The sequence below is a fragment of the Schistocerca piceifrons genome, chromosome 7, assembly GCF_021461385.2.
Source record: "Schistocerca piceifrons isolate TAMUIC-IGC-003096 chromosome 7, iqSchPice1.1, whole genome shotgun sequence".
Classification (NCBI taxonomy): Eukaryota; Metazoa; Arthropoda; class Insecta; order Orthoptera; family Acrididae; genus Schistocerca; species Schistocerca piceifrons.
This window is the reverse complement of record NC_060144.1, coordinates 235614396-235638077: the sequence shown is the minus strand read 5'-3', so window position 1 is coordinate 235638077 and position 23682 is coordinate 235614396. Positions and strand designations below refer to the sequence as shown.

The following is a 23682-nucleotide window of genomic DNA, read 5'->3' as shown; positions in this document are numbered from 1 at the left end:
TTTGTTGAATGCATGGATTGGCGCCACTTCACTTCTCCTCCGAAGAAAAGTTCAAAGTCGCACCTCAGCCGGTAATGTCATGGCGACTGCCTTTCGGACTCTGATGGGATTATTCAGTTCGATATCCTCCCTCATCGTGTAACGATCGACTCTGAAGTGTATTGTGCTACCCTCAGTAAATTGAAGAAACGACTTTAGCGTGCTCGTCGTTACAAAACTGCAAACGAATTTCTGGCTTCTCCATGACAACACAAGGCCTCACACAAGTCTATGCAACCGAGTAGAGCTGACAAAACTTCATTAGGCACTTCTCCGACATCCACCCTACAGCCCGGATCTCGTATCTTCCGATCTCCATCTGTTTGGCCCGATGATGTACGCACTCCACAGGAAGCAGTACGTGGATGATACGGTTTTTTGATGCAGCAAGAAGTTGTCTCCGACAGTAGAGTGCTACCATGTTTGCAGACAGGCTCTCCTAGAAAGATGGCGTAGGGCCATCGCATTGGGTGGAGATTATGAAAAATAGGATTTTGTAGCAAAAAGAGTGGGGAATAATATGGTGTCTTGCAACGCTGAATAAAACAAACCTGATTTCATAGAAAAGGGTTGCATTACTTACTGAAATCCCCTTGTATAGCTAGCAGAGTCAAACATTGCACTCCTGGAGTGATCTTGAAGCAGCCAATCACGGCTCAAGTTTCAAGACATGCAGCGATGGCCATAGCGCGAAACATGAACCAGCTTGATATCATCGCCTGGAGAGGACTGCAGCGAGCAGCGATGGTGCAGGTTAAGACGGCCGGTATGACTCAATGTGCTTCTTTCGCCATCGCTGGGCAATGCCGGCGAGCAAGGAGGTAGCAGAACAAACATTCTCTACTGTGTAGCCTCTACCTTGATAAGGACAATGACTGGAGTAGGAAGAGAGTACACGTGTTTCTTGAGGTTAACCCACAGTGAGCCGCAGCCACTCATTGATGGTTACGTCGTGTAGAGCTACCAAACTGGGGGGTGGTGAATGCTATATTTAATTCGCTGCCACAAACATTTTCAATGGGATTCAGATTGCGTGATCGATCGGGACAGCCGAGATGCAAAAGGCTTCGTCAAATCAGAAACGTATGTCGGTAGCCTTGCGGATATGACCGTTGTCGTCTTGGAAAATGAGTGCATCCGCTGCACGCTCGCCATGAAGATGGAGAAAGGGCGACACTTGATCGCAGAAAATGTTGAAATAAACATCCTGGCTCTTACTCACGGTAACCCGAATGACTGAGGTAAAGTCTTGGGATGAAAACGCGCACAAAAGATCACAGAAACACCTCCGGCCCGAACTACAGCCTCCACACACTGTGGGTTAAAAGCCTCATTGCCGGCATTGGAGCACTCAACGTCATCCATCTTTGCAAAGAGGCAGTATTGCGATTGGAGGAACTACAACATATTCCTTCGTCAGTGTTTAGTTTCTGTATTGTTTGGCCCACTGGAGGTGTACAGCCTCATGCGCTACTGTGACGAATGGCTTTTCACTGGGTAATTGACACCAAACGTCAGTTCATATAGTTCCTTTCACATTGTCGTTAGAAAACTGGTTGTGACTGACCAGCATTCATTCACATAATTACTGTCGGGTTTGAAAATGTCATTGAATAGGTGTGACGGAGTGCTTTTGCGACATTTCGTACAATATAACTGGAACGAGTGCTGCTTTCTTTGACAAGTTTCACTCGCGGCTCCCCGGGACAATCCACGCAGTTTCTTAAATCAGAAATAAATGATATTCCCAGCAGAACTCTAAAGCAGTTTCCACAGTAGACAATATTGTAAGAGTACTAGAAGTGTACTCTGCACAGGCTTCGCTCATCTCTAGAACACTACTGACACAAGCTCACGTTGTGTTGTCAAGAACGCTGTAAACAAAATCGATATATCGCGCTATGACAGTCACGCGCTCGATATAAAGGGTGTTTCACAATTCATGCTACACACTTCTAGAGTTTATACAGGGGATTTGATAGATCACGTTTTACGTCGGAACACATGTCCGGAAACGATTCGTTTCCTTTTAACAAGGAAAATAAGATGTACAGATTTCACTCCTATTTGTTATTATATTACAACAGCTGTTCGGTATCACGACACCCTGTTTCGGTGCACACAGTGTACCTGCGCAGTAAGTTCGCATAAACTCTGTACAACAAGCGTGGAGCATGGTTAATCACTTCTGCCGTAGCCATAATCCGTGCATCCAGATCTTCCTCTGACTGGACAGGAGTCTCGTAAACAAGACCTCATGTGGACCCACATGTGGGGACGCGCACGGTCACCAGCGATACAGGCGTACTTACGTTGATTCATTGTGCGTTCCAGAACGACGAGATCACCCAGTGAATAACACGAAAACATTTCCTAGACACTAACACACCCTCCTCCAGTATGGTGGCCAAGCATGTGGTCCACCTCGACTACGTTCAGGTGGTTTTGGACGCGAACTGCAACATTTACTGCTACGTCATCAGGTTGGAACCACAATTCGCCCCGAATGTCCAGTGGATCATCCTACAAAAAAATCTGCCATCACTTGCTGCACAATTATCAAGTACCTGGCACCCGTTAGGTGGGAAGGAAGGGTGTATGGCCCAATCACAGGATCATCGTAGATACCTGCACGGACATGATATCGAAGGTGTGCATAAATCTTTGTATAAACGGGGATTTGCGGTTTTCTTGATCCAAATGTGGCTACTTAGAGCGTTCAAAACACCTTCCATGTTGAAATGCGCTTCAACGGTGAACAAAATTCGCCTTGAAAACAGAGGAATATACACACAACGGTGTAAAATCAAGTACAGAAATTGACACGTGGCACAAGATCGGCCGGACCATGGCATATAGCTTCTGGTGAGACACACGCAAGTCACGTGTAATGGCTTGAGTACTCCTCGATGGGTTGTCTTGAACTTGATAAAGCAGTTCCTCTTCTAGTACATAAGTGCGCCGCCTTTTTGGAACGCCACAGTTTGATCTATCGCTTGTGTATTTCACACTTTCCTGCAGCCGTTGTTCTTCTCGGTAAACATATGGGATGACTGGAGTAAAAAAAAAAAAAAAAAAAAAAAAAAACAAAGGCTCTAAGCACTATGAGACTTAACATCTGAGGTCATAAGTCCCCTAGATTGAGAACTTCTTAAACCTAGCAGCAGCACGGTTTCGGACTGAAGCGCCTAGAACCGTTCGGCCACAGCGGCCGGCGATGGCTGGAGTCACACGATTTGGAAAGTACTCGTGGTACAGACGTTCAGCTCCTCTTCCATTCCTGCGAGCTTCATCGTAAACAAACGTGTCGATGTACTCTGTGAACATGTACTCAGGCGCCGGCCGCGGTGGCCGAGCGGTTCTAGGCGTTCAGTCCGGAACCGCGCAGCTGCTACGGTCGCAGGTTCGAATCCTGCCTCGGGCACGGATGTGTGTGATGCCCTTAGGTAAGACGGGTTTAGGTAGTTCTAAGTTCTTGGGGGACTGATAACCTCAGATGTTAAGTCCCATAGTCCTCAGAGCCATTTGAACCATTTTTTTGTACTCAGGCATCCCGTTACTACAGTAATAGTCACTGTGACATCAACTGACGCATCACCAGGAAGCATAACAGCAAGGCAGTTGGAAACAGAGGACGTCACGTGACATCGTGTCATCGTACCTGTCACGAACTTGGGTAGCCTACCATAAGAAGCGAACCGAGTAAGAAACATCTAGAGCGCAACTGAGAAGCTCTTGTTTTCCTTGTAACATGGAAACTAACCGTTCTCGGTCATAGGTTCCTATGTAAAACTTGATATAGTAAGTCCCCTCTAGACTCTAGAAGAGTGTAACATGAACTGTGAAACACCCTTTATATTGCTTGCAGCGAACCTTGCAAATTACCAATGACTCTTGTTGCACAATTATCTTAACGAGGGACGATATGTGTAACTTACTTTTTGAAATCCGAATGTAGTTGTAACTGGAAATATTTCTTTTCACGATGCATTAAATTCTCGTAATCACAACTCACTGGTTTATTTACGTTTCAAAATGTAGCTGGGGATAAGAGGTTATTGTCGCCATTTTCCTTACGTCATGTCACGAAGTCCACTCGTCACTGGTCAAAGGCGACAGCCAATATAAGAATTCATACTTTATGCGAAGTAAAGATTGATTCTAGAAGGTTAGGCACGCTTTGTATGTGTGCAGAAGATACCTGTGACCAGGAGCGGAAGACGGGGTCCTTGCCTCCGGAGCGCCCCCACAGCAGGTGCCGCACGTCCTCCAGGTCTGCAGACATGGCGCCGCCTTTGGCGCAACCTCGCGCCCCCACCACCAGACGGCCCATTGCACGCCTCCTGTTGCCGGGGAAACACACACACGTCGCTTATTGTTACCAGTACCAGCAGCAGGAACTAACTTCACTAGGATAAATGACATTACACAGGTACGTGTGTTATCTGAAGAAACTGGTTCAACTTGAACAGACGACCGAAACCGATGATAAGACATGGGCATATATTACTTACACGTATATGGCAGTTATAAGAGTTGAGGGACATGAAAGGGAAGCAGTGGTTGGGAAGGGAGTGAGACAGAGTTGTAGCCTCTCCCCGATGTTATTCAATCTGTATATTGAGCAAGCAGTAAGGGAAGCAAAAGAAAAATTTGGAGTAGGAATTAAAATCCATGGAGAAGAAATAAAAACTTTGAGATCTGCCAATAGCATTGTATTTCTGTTAGAGACAGCAAAAGGATCTGGAAGAACAGTTGAACGGAATGGACAGTGTATTTAAAAAAGGATATAAGATGAACATCAACAAAAGCAAAATGATGATAATGGAATGTAGTCTAATTTAATCAGGCGATGTTGAGGGAATTAGATTAGGAAATAAGAGACTTTGATATTTGGGGAGAAAATAACTGATGGTGGTGGAAGCAGAAAGGATGTGAAAAGTAGACTGGCAATGGCAAGGAAAGAGTTTCTGAAGAAGAGAAGTTTGTTAACATCGAGTATAGATTTAAGTGTAAGGAAGTCGTTTCTGAAAGTAATTGTATGGAGTGTAGCCATGCATGGAAGTGAAACGCGGAAGATAAATAGTTTAGACAAGAAGAGAATAGAAGCTTTTGAAATGTGGTGCTACAGAAGAATGCTGAAGATTAGATGGGTGGATCACATAACTAATGAGCAGGTATTGAACAGAATTAGGGAGACGAGGAGTTTGTGGCACAACTTGACAAGAAGAAGCGATCGGTTGGTAGGACATGTTCTGAGGCATCAAGGGATCACCAATTTAGCATTTGAGGGCAGCGTGGAGGGTAAAAATCGTAGAGGGAGACCAAGAGATGAATACACTAAGCAGATTCAGAAGGATGTAGGTTGCAGTAGGTACTGGGAGAGGAAGAAGCTTGCACGGGATAGAGTAGCATGGAGAGCTGCATCAAACCAGTCTCAGCACGAAAGACAACATCAACAAACAATATGATACTGAAATGTAGGCAGGAGTACACGATCCAGTCACATTAATGTGAGCACCGCCTATGAGCAACGTCAAGTTACAGTAATCACTCACAGATGGCAGGTGGCAACACTAGCGATGGAGGGTACATTGAGCGTGTCGGTGGGACGCGGAAAACATTGCAGTCGTTGTCGTAATGCGGAATCGGAGCGAGTAAGCCGACGCCCAAAATGACATCATCTTTCGGGCCAAGGCTCGAAACGGCTAAGTTTGTACACTGTTCGCGTGTCACCCTGGTCAAAGTATGCCGTCCGTAGCAAAATGGAGCTATCCAAAACTGGCGCTGAGGCAAATACGGTGCACCACGGACCTTTGCAAGGACGAATAGACGTGCAACGGTTGAGTTATTAACCGTCCCACCGAGCGAGGTGGCGCAGTGGTTAGCACATGGACTCGCATTCGCGACCACGACGATTCAAACCCGCGTCGGGCCATCTTGATTTAGGTTTTCCATGATTTCCCTAACATGCTCCAGGCAAATGCTGGGATGGCTCCAGTGAAAGGGCACGGCCGACGTTCTTCACCATCCTTTCCTAATCCGATGGGACCGATGACCTCGCTGTTTGCTCTCCTCCCTCGAAACGAACCAATCAACCAGTCGACCGCCCAGATGAACTGAGGAGCTACCAATACAGTCTCCTCAACAGCCGTTCAGCGAACAGTGTTGCGTGTGGGCCTCCACAGCAGGCGCCTGGTTAATGCACCCATGCTCACTGCTGTTCATCTGGACGAAGACGAATCTGCACGGCGATAGGAGCATTTGGACATCCCCTGAGTGGCAACAGGTGGCCTTTACAGGTGAATCACACTTTTATGTTCCATCGGAAACATGGTGAACGCTCTGCAACAATCGTCGAAAGGGTCCAGGCGCAAGGCGGGAGTGTTACAGTATGGGAAATGTTTTCGTGTCATTCCTAGGCGATCTGGTCTTTCTGAAACGCACAATGGATCAACATAAGTATGCATTTATTGCTGGCGGCCATGTCCATCATCATACAGAGTGCGTTCCATAAGTAATGCGATCATTTTTTTCTGACGCAACGGTACACCACAGCGTGTTGTAACCGACTGGGCTAAGTGGAGGGGGGTGTTAGCTTCAGAACGCTCTTTGTCTCATTCGGCTGCGAGGTGCCGGAGAGTCAGGACGTGCGTTTCCGTCAACCCCGTTTTGAGTTTATGTAACACGGCACAATGGATCATTCTGTAGAGCAACGGTACGCTATCAAATTTTGCGTTGAACTTGTGAAGTCCGCCACCGGAACGTTTCCATTACTTCAGCATGCCTTTGGGACTGATTGCTTGTCCAAATCACAAGTTTTCCGATGGCACAAGTCGTTCATGGAGGGCCGAGAGGAGATCACCGACGAACCTCGCAGTGCACGGCCATCAACCGCACGAGTCGACGAAAATGTGACGAGTGTGCGCCATTGTTTGAACTCTGACCGACAGCTCAGCCTTCAATTGATAGCACAAACTCTAAACATGTCAAAAACAACCGTTTTCCTCATTGTGACCGAAGATTTGAACATGAGAAAGGTGTGTGCCAAACTCGTCCCAAAAGTGTTGACCTACGAACACAAGCACATGCGAGTGGTTCGGTGCCGAGAAATGTTGGAAATGTATGAAAATGATCCCCATTTTTTAAACTCAGTTATCACTGGTGATGAGTCGTGGATTTCTGAGTACGACCGTGAGATAAAAAGGCAGAGTTCAGAGTGGCACACCCCATCGTCGCCCCGTTCCAAGAAGACGCGCATGAGCAAGTCCAGGATCAAAACCATGCTCATTGTCTTCATTGACGTCAGAGACATTGTCCACCACAAATTTGTACCTACTGGGACTACAGTGAACTCAGCTTTCTACTTGGAAGTGCTCAAAAGACTGAAAAAGACGGTCTCACGCTGCCGAAGCGACATCAAGGACAAGTGGAAAGTTCACCATGACAACGCGCCGAGTCACAGCGCCTTCATTGACAACGACTTCCTGGCCAGGACCAAGACCCCATTGGTTCTCGAGCCTCCCTACAGTCCTGACCTGGCTCCCACTGACTTTCTTCGTTTCCTCGGTTAAAAGGATTCATGAAAGGAAAACATTGGGACACGATTGAAAGCATCCAGGCGCATGTTACATCAGCTCTAAAGGACATTCCGGAAAAGGCATTCAAGGATGCCTTCCAGGCATGAAAACACCGCCTCCAGAAGTGTATCGACGCAAGAGGGTGCTATCTTGAAACTTTTTGATTATTTGTACGAATATATTCAATAAATGATTTTTTATGAATTTGGTCGCATTACTTATGGAACGCACCTTCTGTGTAATCTGTTTTCCCTTGGCACTATGGCATCTAACAGCAGGACAATGCGACCTTTCTCACAGCTCGCAGTATACGTGCGTGGCCACTGCAGTTAGCTGATCATCTCTGTTGAGCCTTTCGTGCTTACGACATGAACCTGTTGCGAAACGCACTGCTCTTCTTTGGATCTTCTCTGTTTCCTCTATCAGTCCTGTCTGGTACAGATCCCATACTGACATACGTACATACAGTCCTCCAACAGAGGTATATGACGATATGTATTAGCACACATAAACGAAAAGGTTCGCAGTTGCTTGCAACATGTGCCTGAGACGGAACAGCCTAACTGGACCCATTTAAACACGTAAATTTTAACCATTAACAGTAACTTCTGACATAGAGGTCTATGCAAATATGTACTTGTGGAAAAGTTACGAAGAAAATAATTTCGGAATCTTAATTACACTAATGTACAGAAGTCCGTTAATTGGTAGGAACATTTTATATGGTATGAATCTTCTGTAACCAGTAAATATAACAAGTGTATTGTTAACATTTGATACCTAAGCGTTTATACACGCTTCAGTTAAGGTATACACTAGAATTCACTCATGTGTTTAATATATAAGAGTCAAGGTAATTACTGAAATGTGTCATTTGTTTTAGGATGAGAGTTTTAATTGTAATTTAATCAAAAAATCATTTTAAACCATGCCGAGGATTGTTCGGGATTGTTAAGAAAATATAAATAGTTACAGCCATGTTGGCAGGAGATGTCAGTCTGGTTTTGGTTTTTGAGCAGTGAGCATGTAGCTCTCCATTTGTATTGTAAGTATTGTTTACTTCTGTAATGATGCTTTGATTTTGTTTTGAAAGTATAATAAATATATCGAAACATTATACAAGATTAATTATTAATTTAACGTCATAGTTAAATTTACAGTGACTGTTAATGGATTCAGGACGACGACTGCGGAAGATCATGAGTAACTATGAGTAACCCCATTATTAAGTAAAAACAATACGAGTAGTTAAGTTACGTTTTATGCCGTTAGAAGAGAGAGGCGGATCTCGCTTTAAGATACCAAAGAACCGTTTCAGGGGCGCTGGAGACCGTACATCTGCTAGTGCTGATTCCTGGTCACATCATAGGTGTGCCACAACAATACTCGTAATTTTTTCGGACGAATGTGGGGTCGTTTCCTGCGACATCTTCTCCAGATTTAAACACGGCTTTCGACAGATCCACACTACACTGCAACTCATCAAATAATGAACAGCTGTTGTAGTCCATGCGGATCCATATATAATCAAACTGGAAGATATTAATGTAGCGGATTAGCCAGCATCCTTTTGCAAAGTGTGACTTATCTCTTCAGTTTTCAGGTCTGCAGAAAATCCAACTCTAATCACCCGCTCCTGCAGACCTAAGCATTAATGTAATTTATTGTATGGTGCACCCGTACACTGCCCGGTCACATTAACGTGACCATCTGTCAAAAGCCTGAATAACTATCTTACGCAGGGCAGACCGCTGCGAAAAGTGCAGGAAGAGAGGCACTGAGGTACTGGAAGGTACTGATCGGGGTGGGGAGCCATGTCGACTCCAGCGACGCGGCCAGCTACGCTGGGGTTCTCGGTCTAAGTTCCAAGATGCGAACAGTCCGAACAAGTTGGTCCCACCGATTCCAAAAAAAATGGTTCAAATGGCTCTGAGCACTATGGGACTCAACTGCTGAGGTCATTAGTTCCCTAGAACTTAGAACTAGTTAAACCTAACTAACCTAAGGACATCACAAACATCCATGCCCGAGGCAGGATTCGAACCTGCGACCGTAGCGGTCTTGCGGTTCCAGACTGCAGCGCCTTTAAGCGCACGGCCACTTCGGCCGGCCCCACCGATTCCCCACTGATTTTAAATTCGAGGAGTTTCGTGACTAGGGAAGCACGGTAAACACATCCTGATTCTCTTCACCACGCACTTACTTTGGGAGCTGTGCGACACGTTGCATTGTCCTGTATGTGCTATCGTGCAGAGGAAAAACAAATTGAATGTAGGGATGGACATGATCAGAACGATAGTTGCATACGTGTGTCGGTTGTGCTATCCAGATGATGAGATCACACAGGGAATGCCAGCCGCTGTGGCCGAGCGGTTATAGGCGCTTCAGTCTGGAACCGCGCGAGCGCTACGGTCGCAGGTTCGAACCCTGCCTCGGGCATGGATGTGTGTGACGTCCTTAGGTTGGTTAGGTTTAAGTAGTTCTAAGTTCTAGGGGACTGGTGACCTCAGATGTTAACTCCCATAGCGCTCAGAGTCATTTGAACCACACAGGGAATGCCAGGCCTTAACACTCCCTCCTCGGCGGCCGGAGTGGCCGTGCGGTTCTAGGCGCTACAGTCTGGAGCCGAGCGAGCGCTACGGTCGTAGGTTCGAATCCTGCCTCGGGCATGGGTGTGTGTGATGTCCTTAGTATAGTTAGGTTTAATTAGTTCTAAGTTCTAGGCGACTGATGACCTCAGAAGTTAAGTCGCATAGTGCTCAGAGCCATTTGAACTCCCTCCTCCGCACTGGACCCGTCCGACGACTGCTGCAGGGTGTTTGCTTTGGGAAGTTTCACGCCTTACACACCAATGGCCATCTTTCCGATTGAGCATAAAACCTGATTCATATGAAAAGACCACCTGTCGCCAATCAGTGGACGTTAAGTTACAGTACTGGCGCGCAAACTCCATCCTTCGTCGCCGATGAACAGCAATCAATATCGTTGCTTGAACCATGCGCCTGCCGCAGAGGCCCAAAAGCAGCAACGTTCGCTGAACGGTCGTTGAGGAGTGTTGGTAGCCTCTTGGTTCAACTGGGCGGTCAACTGCCCGATAATTGCACTCAATTCGCCCGTACACATCTCCGCAGCCTTCGTTCCCTCCTGTAATCTATGGCTTGTGGTGGACTACAATTGCCTCTGTGCCAGGTATGCATAGCGCCACTTTGCAATTCAAATACACTTTAAACATGATGGCACGTGCACTGTTTACACGCTTAACCATTTCCGTAATGCTTCCACCCTCGGCCGAGCGCCAATCATCATATCCTTTTGGACGTGAGATAAACCGCTCTTTTTTCGCATTACGACAGCAGCTGCACTGTTATCCGCGTCCTCCCGACACGCTTTATATACCCTACACTGCTAGTGCTGTCATCTGCCGTCTGGAAAAGGTTACTGCACATTGACGTCACTTCCGAAGTAAGAGTGATTTCAGTTGTGCCGCATGGGAGTGTCGTAGGACCGTTGCTATTCACAATATACATAAATGACCTTGTGGATGACATCTGAAGTTCACTGAGGTTTTTTGCGGATGATGCTGTGGTACATCGAGAGGTTGTAACAATGGAAAATTGTACTGAAATACAGGAGGATCTGCAGCGAATTGACGCATGGTGCAGGGAATGGCAATTGAATCTCAATGTAGACAAGAGTAATGTGCTGCGAATACACAGAAAGAAAGATCCGTTATCATTTAGCTACAATATAGCAGGTCAGCAACTGGAAGCAGTTAATTCCATAAATTATCTGGGAGTACGCATTAGGAGTGATTTAAAATGGAATGATCATATAAAGTTGATCGTCGGTAAAGCATATGCCAGACTGAGATTTACTGGAAGAATCCTAAGGAAATGCAATCCGAAAACAAAGGAAGTAGGTTACAGTACTCTTGTTCGCCCACTGCTTGAATACTGCTCACCAGTGTGGGATCCGTACCAGATAGGGTTGATAGAAGAGATAGAGAAGATCCAACGGAGAGCAGCGCGCTTCGTTACAGGACCATTTAGTAATCGCGAAAGCGTTACGGAGATGATAGATAAACTCCAGTGGAAGACTCTGCAGGAGAGACGCTCAGTAGCTCGGTACGGGCTTTTGTTGAAGTTTCGAGAACATACCTTCACCGAGGAGTCAAGCAGTATATTGCTCCCTTCTACGTATATCTCGCGAAGAGACCATGAGGATAAAATCAGAGAGATTACAGCCCACACAGAGGCATACCGACAATCCTTCTTTCCACGAGCAATACGAGACTGGAATAGAAGGGAGAACCGATAGAGGTACTCAAGGTACCCTCCGCCACACACCGTCAGGTGGCTTGCGGAGTATGGATGTAGATGTAGATGTGGATTAATGTGACTGGACCATGTACATTCATGTACACTAACTCATGGATTTTTTTCCCCCGAAAATTACCTTTCTCTCGTCGCTTTCACAAAATCACTGCCCCCTGGAGCGTGCCATCCGGACGCCGGCCTTTTGCTTTTAAAAGCAGATGACAAAGCGCTGCCAGTGTTGCTGATTTGTTTTAGGAGGGAGCAGGCGCTGATGTGAGCGCATTGGGAGTGTTTGGTGGTAATTGCCGGCACACTGGCGGCCCTGGGGCGTAACGAGGCGCCATTGTGCCGGCTTGTGCGTGTATCCGGCACCGGCACGGCCAAACGGAACACCGAGTATCCGGTGTCGGCTGACAGCCGAGTTAGCGCTGCTCCTCTCAGGCCTGCGCGCTCATTTGTAGCACAGCTCAGGTTTAGTCCCATCGGACTAAGAGAAATCAGCTAAATTTCGATTACGCGATAAGTCACACAAATCTGAAGGCTGTAAATTCAACTAAATACTTAGGGATTACAATTACAAATAACCTAAATTGGAACGACCACATAGATAATATTGTGGGTAGAGCAAACCAAAGACTGCGATTCATTGGCAGAATACTTAGAAGGTGCAACAGGTCTACTAAAGAGACTACTTACACCACGCTCGTCCGCCCTATTTTGGAGTATTGTGTGTGGTGTGGAATCCGCATCAGGTGGGACTGGCGGATGACAATGAAAAAGTACAAAGAATGGCAGCTCGTTTTGTACTATCGCGAAATAGGGGAGATAGTTTTCACAGACATGATACGTGAATTGGAGTGGCAATCGTTAAAACAAAGGCGTTTTTCGTTGCGACGGGATCTTCTCATGAAATTTCAAACACCAGTTTTCTCCTACGATTGCGAAAACATTCTGTTGGCACCCAGCTACATAGGGAGAAATGATCATCACGATAAAATAAGAGAAATCAGGGCTCGCACAGAAACGTTTAAGTGCTCGTTTTTCACGCGTGCCGTTCTAGAGTGGAACGGTATAGAGACAGCTTGAAGGTGGTTATTGAACCCTCTGCCCGGCACTTTATTGTAAATAGCAGAGTAATCACGTAGATGTAGATGTAGATGAACGTGTCACAGAAGAAGCGAGTTTAGTCACGCTGCTAAAGAATTAAACTGCTCGAAATAATTTTTGGGTATCTGTAAACAGGTGAGGGCTACGTTTCAAAGTTGCCTGTGAAACAGTCACTTTCCATTTTCAATATTTTATCATTTTATTTCGCGAATGCGTTGCTGCTGAAGCTACACAAAGATAGTACTCTGTGCCAATGATCGATTCCAAACAGTTTGGTTTGCCGGATTGGTGTTTGAAGATTATGGGAAGTCCTGTGTTGTGGTTCAAGTAAAACAGGTCAATCACAGCACTTCGTGTCCCCCCCCCCCCCCACCCCACCCCGCTCCCCTTACTAGGCAAGATAATAAGGTGAAAAAGTTTAAGCAAGTGTGTAGCATACTGGAAATGAGCGTTTGGCATCATTGGCCGGGAGGTAACTTGCAGGGCATGTCCGGCCGCCTTGGTGGAGGTCTTATTACATTCGACGCCACATTGGGCGACCTGGGCGCCGCATGGGAATGATGATGAAGACAACACAACACCCAGTCCCTCAGCGGAGAAAATCTCCGACCCTACCTTTGGGAAAACTACCTTGGGGAAAGCCAGAAATCACTTCTGTTTTACTCGAATTGAGCGCCCAACAAACCAAATATCATCATTATCTTCATACTGTTGTTCCTAACGGACATCTATGGGCCGAACTGATCATGTGAAGGCAGCTGTGCACTGTCTGGGTCGATGCAGCCCTCTGTGTTGCCTGCAAAATGGCGGCACGCATTTCTGTTGCTTGCTGCTCGAGGTACCTATGACGCATAATTTGTAGGCAGTGGTCATCACCTGGTGTTGTTAACGGAAGAAAAGAGATCTTCAGTGTTTTGTATCTCACGATAGAGGATGAATGTGCGAATGTCGTCGCAAACGTATTCATCAAAAGCAGAACACAGTACCTCCATGGAGAGTGTTCATCAGAGACAAGGGTACCGTCAGGAATGCCCCAGGGAAATGTGACAGGACAGCTCTTATTCTCTATATGCACTATATGATAAAAAGTATCCGGACACCCCCAAAAACATACGTTTTTCATATTAGGTGCATTGTGCTGCCACGCACTGCCAGGTACTCCATATCAGCGACCTCAGTAGTCATTAGACATCGTGAGAGAGCAGAATGGGGCGCTCTGCGAAACTCACGGACTTCGAACGTGGTCAGGTGATTGGGTGTCACTTAGGTCATACGTCTATAGCGAGATTTCCACACTCCTAAACGTCCCTAGGTCCACTGTTTCCGATGTGATAGTTAAGTGGAAACGTACAGGGACGCGTACAACACAAAAGCGTACAGGCCGACATCGTCTGCTGACTAACGGAGACCGCCGACAGTTGAAGAGGGTCTTAATGTGTAATAGGCACACATCTATCCAGACCGTCACACGGAAATTCCAAACTGCATCAGGATCCACTGCAAGTACTACGACAGTTAGGCGGAAGGTGAGAAAACTTGGATTTCATGGTCGAGTGGCTGCCCATAAGTCACCCATCACGGCAGTAAATGCCGAAAGACGCCTCGCTTGGTGTAAGGAGAGTAAACATTGGACGATTGAACAGTGGAAAAACGTTGTGTGGAGTGACGAATCACGGTACACAACGTGGCGATCCGATGGCAGGGTGAGGATATGGCGAATGCCCGGTGAACGTTATCTGCCAGCATGTATAGTGCCAACATTAAAATTCGGAGGCGATGGTGTTATAGTGTGGGTGTGGTGTTTTTCATGGAGGGGGCTTCCACTCCTTGTAGTTTTGCGTGGCAGTATCACAGCACAGGCCTACATTGATGTTTTAAGCACTTTCCTGCTTCCCACTGTTGAAGAGCAATTCAGGGACGGCGATTGCATCTTTCAACACGATCGAGCACCTGTTCATAATGCCCGGCCTGTGGTGGAGTGATAACTCGACAAAAACATCCCTGTAATGGACTGGTCTGCACAGAGTCCTGACGTGAATTCTACAGAACACCTTTGGGATGTTTTGGAACGCCGACTTCGTGCCAGGCCTCACCGAGCGACATCAATATCTTTCCTCAGTGCAGCACTCCGTGAAGAATGGGCTGTCATTCCTCAAGAAACCTTCCAGCACCTGATTGAACGTATGCCTCCGAGATTGGAAGCTATCACCAAGACTAAGGGTGGGTAAACACTGTATTGAATTCTAGCATTACCGTTGGAGGGCACCACGAACTTGGACGTAATTTTCAACCAGGTGTCCGGATACTTTTGATCACATAATGTATCTAGGTTTAACGTGCGAAGCGATGTGAAATGGCATGAGTATGTAAGGATTGTGGTAGGGAAGGCAGATGGTGGACTCCGATTTATTGGAAGGATTTTAGGAAACTAATGCGACACATTCTTGAGTATCGCTCGAATGTTTGGGATCAACGCCAGGTCGGATTGAAGGAAAGTATCGAAGTAATTCAGAGTAGGGCGCTAGATTTGTTACCGGTAGGTCGGAACAATGCGTTAGTATTACGCAGATGCTTTGGGAACTGAAATGGGAATCCCTTAGGGAACGCGACATTCTTTTCGAGGAAGAGTATCGAGAAAATTCGGGGAATCGCCGCTTGAAGCAGACTGCAGGACGGTTCTAATGATGCCAACGTACACTACGCGTAAGGACCGCGAAGAAAAGAGAAATTAGGGCTCGTCCGATAGTAAATAGACAGTCGTTTTTGTCTCTCTCTATTTGAGAGTGGAACAAGAAAGGAAATAACTGGTAGTAGTACAGGGTACCCTCCACAACGCACCTTGTGGTGACTTGCAGATTTTCTACGTAGATGTAGAATTAGACGAGCAATGAAAATGCGTACACCATCTAATGACCCCTTTGAGCACGTTTACAGAATGATGTAGGCTATAGCCGCTGCACTGTACCGTTCATTATTGAAGACACAGCGCGCTCAACTGAACTGCATTAATTGCAAGAACGCAGGATTGCTTTTTACCTCTCTTAACCGTTGACTGTACGCAGCAATTTCCTTTGGTCAAAAGGATACTGACAAAGTGGTTTGCAATAAATAAATAAATAAACAAATAAAAACATCTAACTATGACAATGAACAAAAAAGAGACTAGGAAAAACGCTAAACTGAATCGCTTGTTTCTGAAGCGGACAACTCAAGGTTGATAAATTACTCAGGAGAAGGAAGAAACCTTCGAGACCAATTGTTTAGTTATTTAATGTCGATTTTCTTTCTCCTGGTACGATTTTATCACCTGGAGTTTTCCCCTTAAATGAAACTAATAACTAATGAAGTTTTTGAATGCTTTTGAACCTAAATCACTCAATATGTTTTAGATGAACCAAGTAACTCATAAATGTCCAGAAAACTTTGTTTAAAATTCATACAAAAACAAAACTTGCTACGAAAGATGACTGCCCACTTGTTGACGATAGCGTCTTACAGTTACACAAAAACCAAGCAAACCATCTCCAAAAGATGACCACTTGTTGATAAAACTGTATAAGTTTACATAGAAATGAGTATAGGACATGTTACAAAAGATAGTTGGCCACTTGTCCACAACCCTGAGGCGCTCATATCAATGTTTTCTGTGGAACAGTTAATCAGAGTTTACAACAAAACCACATATTCAATCAGGATGATTCCAGGACTGCCATATGTTTATTTCTTAAGCGTGACGACTCCTGGATTTGTCCCCTATCAGAAACTGTTAGAAAGCATTTCGAATTTCAGTCCGACCTCTATAGGTGGAACGCAATAACGGTATCCCGTTTTTGTTCCAATCGATACCGTCACGTCTGAGTTAACTGAAACAAACAAAAACTGCACTTTCAATTTTCAGAAATTAGTGCTTCAATTGATCTGACGATTCTGACGCGAAAATTTACCAGGAATCTGACAACGCTGAACACATTCCATAAAAAATAAGTTAACAAGCTAGCAGAATTGACAAAAAAGGTAATCGTTTAGTGGAACACGCTCGTAGCAGCGGATCAGTCTCGTTTCCACGGGCGTCTGCTCATCTCCAACGTGCCAAAAAAGCCTGACCGTTCGATAACAGCATGTCCACCAATTCCTACCTGAGAAGCTATACGGGAGATGCAAGAGAGCATATTGAAATTGTCCGTCTTTGACAACTCACAAAGCAGTTTATACGTCAAGTCGTATCAATACTCGTCTGTATTTCCACTATCAACTATATCTCTAAATCGTAACGAGAAGTTTCATTAAATCGATCAACTTAATGATACAAGAAAGAAGTTGGATACAAACACGTTCGTCGCAAAGAGTACTTGATTAATACTGCAAGTATGTGTATTTACTAAATCTGTTCAGGCAGTAATGACCACCTTCAAAGTTAGACCACACGCCTGCATCTGTTCCTTCAACTACTTAGAGCATTTCCGCAATACGTTTCTCGAGAGGTTGCTCAGCAGCTCCACCAAGTTCGCTTTTCACTTTAGTGCATGAGCACATCTGTAGTAACCGTTCGTCCACTACACCTGAGCTATTGATTCTTGAGGAACTTTCCACAGCGTAAGGACACTGTTGAAAGTAAAAAAACAAGTCGCTCTCAAATATGTTACGAGAAATACATACGTACCTCGCTTACTTCGAAAGTTCAAGTTAATGCACAGTGTTCCACTGTGAGTTACTAGCAGGTTATCACGCGACTTTGATGACAGATCACGTATGTTTACGGTGCTGTGTTCTCAACAACAACAACAACAAAAAAGGTTCAAATGGCTCTAAGCACTATGAGACTTAACATCTGAGGTCATTAGTCCCCTAGACTTAGAACTGACCGAGGCAGGATTCGAACCTGCGACCGTAGCAGCAGCACGGTTCCGTACTGAAGGGCCTAGAACCGCTCGGCCGCAGCGGCCGGCGCTGTGATATCCATTTTAGACGAGAAACGCTAAAAATCTGAGGTATCACAAAACGTTTCACAGGAGTATATGTGCCAATAATGTATAAACGGCGCTAGTGGATCAAAAAATACGCAGTACAGCCAGTGAAACAAAAACTGAGATTTGCATCGAAGGAAATACCCTTTAGCAAAATACTCAATGATTTAACATTTGGAACACATTAAAATGATGTGCAAAATCCAGCCAAGAGCCCGAATATCTTCGTTTTACAGCTGCAATATCTTGCTCTTAAGGCAGACTGACACAGTCCCATTGCCTACCCGAGGTGCTAACTGCAGAGCACAGCTTAAGAGAACCGTCATACTTCCTTCGACTGGTGCGTCTGGGACATGTCATTTAACGTGCAAATGCGCAATACAAGTAGTAAAGATCCGAAGGCAGACGTCAGCCTTCTCATTGTTAGAGTGATAAGTGGACCAATGATGGCAGTTCAGGTCGTAGCATGGCACCAGCTGGCTTGCCTAAAACTGCAGCGGCTTCTCGTGGTGTGGGTATATGACACAAAGGAGTGTGCCTGCTCGGATCACTAGGGAACTACACTGTCCAGTCACATTACTCTGACCACCTGTCAGAAGTCTGAATAACCACATTTTGCAGCGCGGCCCGCTGCGAGACGAGAGGGAAGAGAGTCAGTGTAGTTCTGGAAGGTACCAACAGGGATGTGGACCCGTGCTGACTCCAGTGCTGTGTCCTATGGGCGTGAAGGCGTGCAGCGATACGTAGACTGAGAGCATCCCAGACGTACTCGATGGGGTTTAGGTCTGGAGAACAGACAGGCCACTCCATTCGCCTGATATCTTCTGTTTCAAGGTACTCCTCCACGATGGCAGCTCGGTGGGGACGTGCGTTATCATCCATCAGGAGGAAGGTGGGACCCACTGCACCCCTGAAAAGGCGGACACACTGGTGAAAAATGAAGTTCCAATACACCTGACCTGTTGCAGTTCCTCTGTCAAAGACATGCAGGGGTGTACGTGCACCAACCATAATCCCACCTCACACTATCAAACCACGACCTCCATACAAGTCCCTTTCAAGGACATTAAGGGATTGGTATCTGGTTCTTGGATCACGCCAGATGAAAATACGGCGAGAATCACTGTTGAGATTAAGCTGGGACCACTGTTCCAATGACCATGTACTGTGTTCTTGACACCAGGCTATACGGGCTCTTCTGTGACCAGGGCTCAGTGGAATGCACCATCCAGATCTCCTGGCGAATAAAACATGTCTGTTCAGTCGTCTGTAGACTGTGTGTCTGGAGACAACTGTTCCAGTGGCTGTGGTAAGGTCTGGAGCAAGGCTACCTGCAGTACTCCGTGATCGTCTGCGGGCACTGATGGTCTTCTTGTGGTGTTATACACTGTGGACGTCCCGTACTGTAGCTCTTGGACACGTTTCCTGTCTGCCGGAATCGTTGCCATAATCTTGAGATCACACTTTGTGGCACACGGAGGGCCGTGCTACGACCAGCTGTGTTTGACCAGCCTCCAGTCGCCCTAGTATTCTACCCATCACAATGTCATCAATATGTGTTCTTTGAGCCATTTTCAACACACAGTCACCATTAGCACGTCTGATAATGTCTGCATACTTACTCGCTTCACCGTACTCTGACATGCACCAACACACCTCTGTGTACGTGAACTGCTGCCAGCGCCACCGTGCGACGACCGCAGGTCAAATGCACCGCATGGTCATACCCCGAGGTGATTTAAACCCGCAAACAGCCCACCAGAGCGTCGTTTCACCATGTATCAGCATTATCCTTAATTTATGAGCATGAGTGTAGCTCGATCGATCTCTATTGGGTTTAAATCCGGGGAATTTCTTAGCCATTGGCGTACGTTAAACTCATTCGGGTGCTCTTCGAACCACGCACATATTCTGTGAGCTGAGTGACCGTTGCGCTGTCCTGCTGGTAGATGCCATCGTGCCGAGGAGAAACAAATTTAATGTACGGGTGGTCATGGTCCCCAAAGGTAGATGCATACCTGTGTTGATCCACTGTGCCTTCGAAAAGGACGGGATACCCCGGGAAACGCCACGAAAACATTTCCCAGACCACAACGGTCCCTCTTTCGCTCTTCCTACGATTGTTGCAGCGCGTTTGTTTTCAGAGTATAGAACGTGACTCATCTGGGTTGGGTTGGGTTGTTTGGGGGAAGAGACCAAACAGCGTGGTCATCGGTCTCATCGGATTAGGGAAGATCAGGGAAGGAACTCGGCCGTGCCCTTTCAAAGGAACCATCCCAGCATTTGCCTGGAACGATTTAGGGAAATCACGGAAAACCTAAATCAGGATGGCCGGACGTGGGATTGAACCGTCGCCCTCCCGAATGCAAATTCATCTGGAAAGGGTACATGTTGCCACTCAGTGGACATCCACCGAGGTACTTGCGCGAAAATTTCAGTCTTCGTTGCCAGTGAACAGCGGTCGGCACGGTTGCATCAACATGACGGCAGCTACGAGACCCATCACACGCAGCAAAACAAGCTGAATGGTCGTTGAGGAGACACTGTTGGAAACTCTGGGCGGTCAGTTGTTCAACAGTTGCGCTTCTACTTGACTGTACACATCTCCACAGCTAACGTTCACCCCAGTCATCTGTGGGCTGTGGCGCAGCACATTTGCCTTGGCGCCTGTTTTGGATAGTGCCATTTTGCCATGCGCTGTGCCCTAAAACCACGGCGGCATGCGAACAGTTTACAAATTCAGTCATTTCGGAAACGTTTTCACCCTTGGCCTGAAAGACAATGATCATGCTCTTTTGGATGTTAAATAAGTCGCTCCGTTTCAGCATTACGACAACGACTGCACTGTTTTCCACGTCCCCCGACACGTTTCATGTATCTTCCACTGCTAGTGCTGCCATCTGCCGTCTGTGAGTGGTTACTGTACGTTGACGTCGAACATAGGCGGTGATCACATTAATGTGACTCGATCGTGTAGGAACGCCATCTATTTATAACAATTAAAGCAAAGCAAGTAGCAAAGATCCTTGATTAAGTTGGTAACTGTGCAAATAAATGGGCTGAATTGCAATAATAAATTTCGCAAAAGGACAAAGGGTAGACACATACCGTCACCGTACCTTCAACAGAGCTCAAATCTTTTCGAGCGTAAGTCAAGAAGAACAAAGCCTACTCGTAAAGTAACTTTCGTTTTCTTATAGTGTGGGTAGTAGTAGAGATAGTGGCACCGCTCTTGCGGTAGAATGCACCTTGAACCAGTACGCTGTGAGCTGCGGAGAATCAAGGTCGTGTCTTTGTTCCTCTCCGAAGCACGTGCTCTCAAAATGTGTGCTGCCATCACAAGTCCCATCAACTACGAGGTACGTCTATAGTAAGGATTCTTGTGGCAAGAAACTGTGAAGCTAGTCAAAATTCATCGCGAACTTAGTGCATGGGTCATAAATAATGAGTGAAGATGGTGTAAGATAGTGGTGCTGTATGTTCAAAAATGGTCGATACAATGTCCTTGATGAAGACAAATTTGTTGATCGAGTATGGTGAGTGCAGATCTGATTTGTTTGATTGACGAAACAGGTTAGAGAAAACCGTAGATTTGTGTTCATTTTCAACAGATTAGTCTTAATCTTCTGAGAAAAGTGATTACCGAATATTTAGTCTAGTGCAAATTTAATGCCTGATGGGTGCCTGAACTTCTTTCTGAAGAACAAAAGGCTAAGCGATGGCAGAAGCTTTCTTGTGCAGTATGAAAGAGAAGGTGAAGTTTTTCTCGATGAGATTGTGACAGAAGATGTGGGTATGGTATGTGAATGCAAGAACAAAATTTCAGTCAATGAAGTGGGGCCGTACTAGGAAAACTGACAAAGTGTCTTCAAATACTTTGTAACAGGAAACTGAAGGCAACTGTCTATGGGGACATAAAAGGAATTTAGGTAGTAGAGTTCTTCGAGAGAAATGCCGCAATCGATGCTGAAAATTACTGTAACACACTAAAAAACTTGGAAAGAGCCCTTCTAAACAAACGTCATGGCATTCTGACAAATGTCTCTGTGTGGAACGAAACTATGTGGAAAAATAAATTAGAGAGTGTACTTTCACAGTATTGTAAAAACAAATTCTATAACTTCATTCACATTTTTTTTAAATAAACGAAAGTTTCTTTATGAATAGCCCTCGTACAGTCAGCTAGAACATAATTTAAATGGTCATTTGTGTTATGATTTTCTCGTGGAAATCATCATCTGCAGTTCATGTAAAATATCTCCTCTGTTAAATCGATCATAATAATATGTATATTTAGTATAGAATATTACACCAGTTTTGTGCGTGTCTCATTTATAATGTGTATTTTACGTCCTGATATGCTTATAAAAATATGTCAAAATTAAAATTCTATTATTTACACTACAGATGTATGTTTGTAGCTGGTAGTATCCATGCTATGATTTTCTGAAAAGATAGTGGGGCCTAATGGACACCCTCAACACCACAACAATGTAGAAGAACGATGGCTAGCGTGACCCACTTTAGCCAAAATAATATAAAAATTTTGTTGTTGTTTGGAATGAAGTATAACCTTGATTTAAACATTATTTATTGTGTAAATGATGAAAAAAAGATTTCTAAGCAAAACGACACAAAGCCAGAAAAGTTTTTCTAAGACCTAGAATTCGAGATGTTAATAAAAGTGTCGGCTAGTATAGGCCTTAGAACAAAATATATATTTTTAAATAAAAAGGTATTTTTGTAGTTCACTAAAATGTTATTTGTTTCTTCGTCAAAATAAAACAATAAATAAAGTAAAAGCACACAATAGAAACTTAAATTTATTATAGTAAATGCGATTTTGGTTCTTGAGTCAGGGTCTGCAAATGCATGTGCCCCGCCCTCATATCTTTCGCACAAATCCAGTTTTCTTCATAAAACTCCCCACAAACCATGTTGAATCGGAAACCCATCTGAGGTGTCGTAGTGGTCTACTATTTCCAAACAATAGACTTTAAACTCCTTTGCAGTGTACAGGGTGTACAAAAAGTCCGGGAACCCTTTCCATTATTTATTGCACAAGAACCAAACACTGTACAGATGTCATACATATTTCATTTTGAAGAGAAAACCTAAAAGTTTTTTTTATGTATACCGCCACAGAGTAGTTTGGTAATTTGCCGATACTCAGCGCTAGTCGCAAACACGGTGAGTTCGGGTGCGGAGCTTTCTGTGTGTTGGAGTTGGGCAAAAACAAGTGTGCTACAGCTGTACAACGGATGTTTAGAACCAAGTACGGTAAGAAGCCACCAACAAGGAAGGCAATTTACCACTGGCACAACAAATTCGTTACGACGGGTTGCTAGTGCCCGGCAAAAGAGAAGTGGACGGGTATGGCAAGAATTCGATTACCGTATTGACGTCTGCCGGGTCAATCATGGTTCACATATTGAATGTTTGAAAACAAATCTTTCAGTTTCTCCCCCTCCCCCCCCCGTCCCGTCGGACGTTCGAGTCCTCCCTCGGGCATGGGTGTGTGTGTTGTCCTTAGCGTAAGTTAGTTGTTAGTGTAAGTTAGATTAAGCAGTGTGTAAGCTTAGGGACCGATGACCTCAGCAGTTTCGTCGCGTAAGACCTTCCCACAAATTTCCAGCGATTCTCTTCCAAATGCAATATGTATGACATCTGTATAAT

General features: G+C 45.3%; 1 protein-coding gene across 1 annotated transcript in view; it reads right to left on the bottom strand.

Moving 5' to 3' along the window:
- The window catches only part of LOC124805591 (ubiquitin carboxyl-terminal hydrolase MINDY-3-like), a 137339-nt gene extending 132967 nt beyond the window's left edge, over nucleotides 1-4372 (bottom strand). Inside the window, exon 1 of the mRNA XM_047266158.1 lies at nucleotides 4241-4372. Within this exon, the coding sequence (XP_047122114.1) occupies nucleotides 4241-4372 (132 nt within the window). The remainder of the gene's footprint in view (nucleotides 1-4240) is intronic.
- Nucleotides 4373-23682: the final 19310 nt, after the last annotated feature.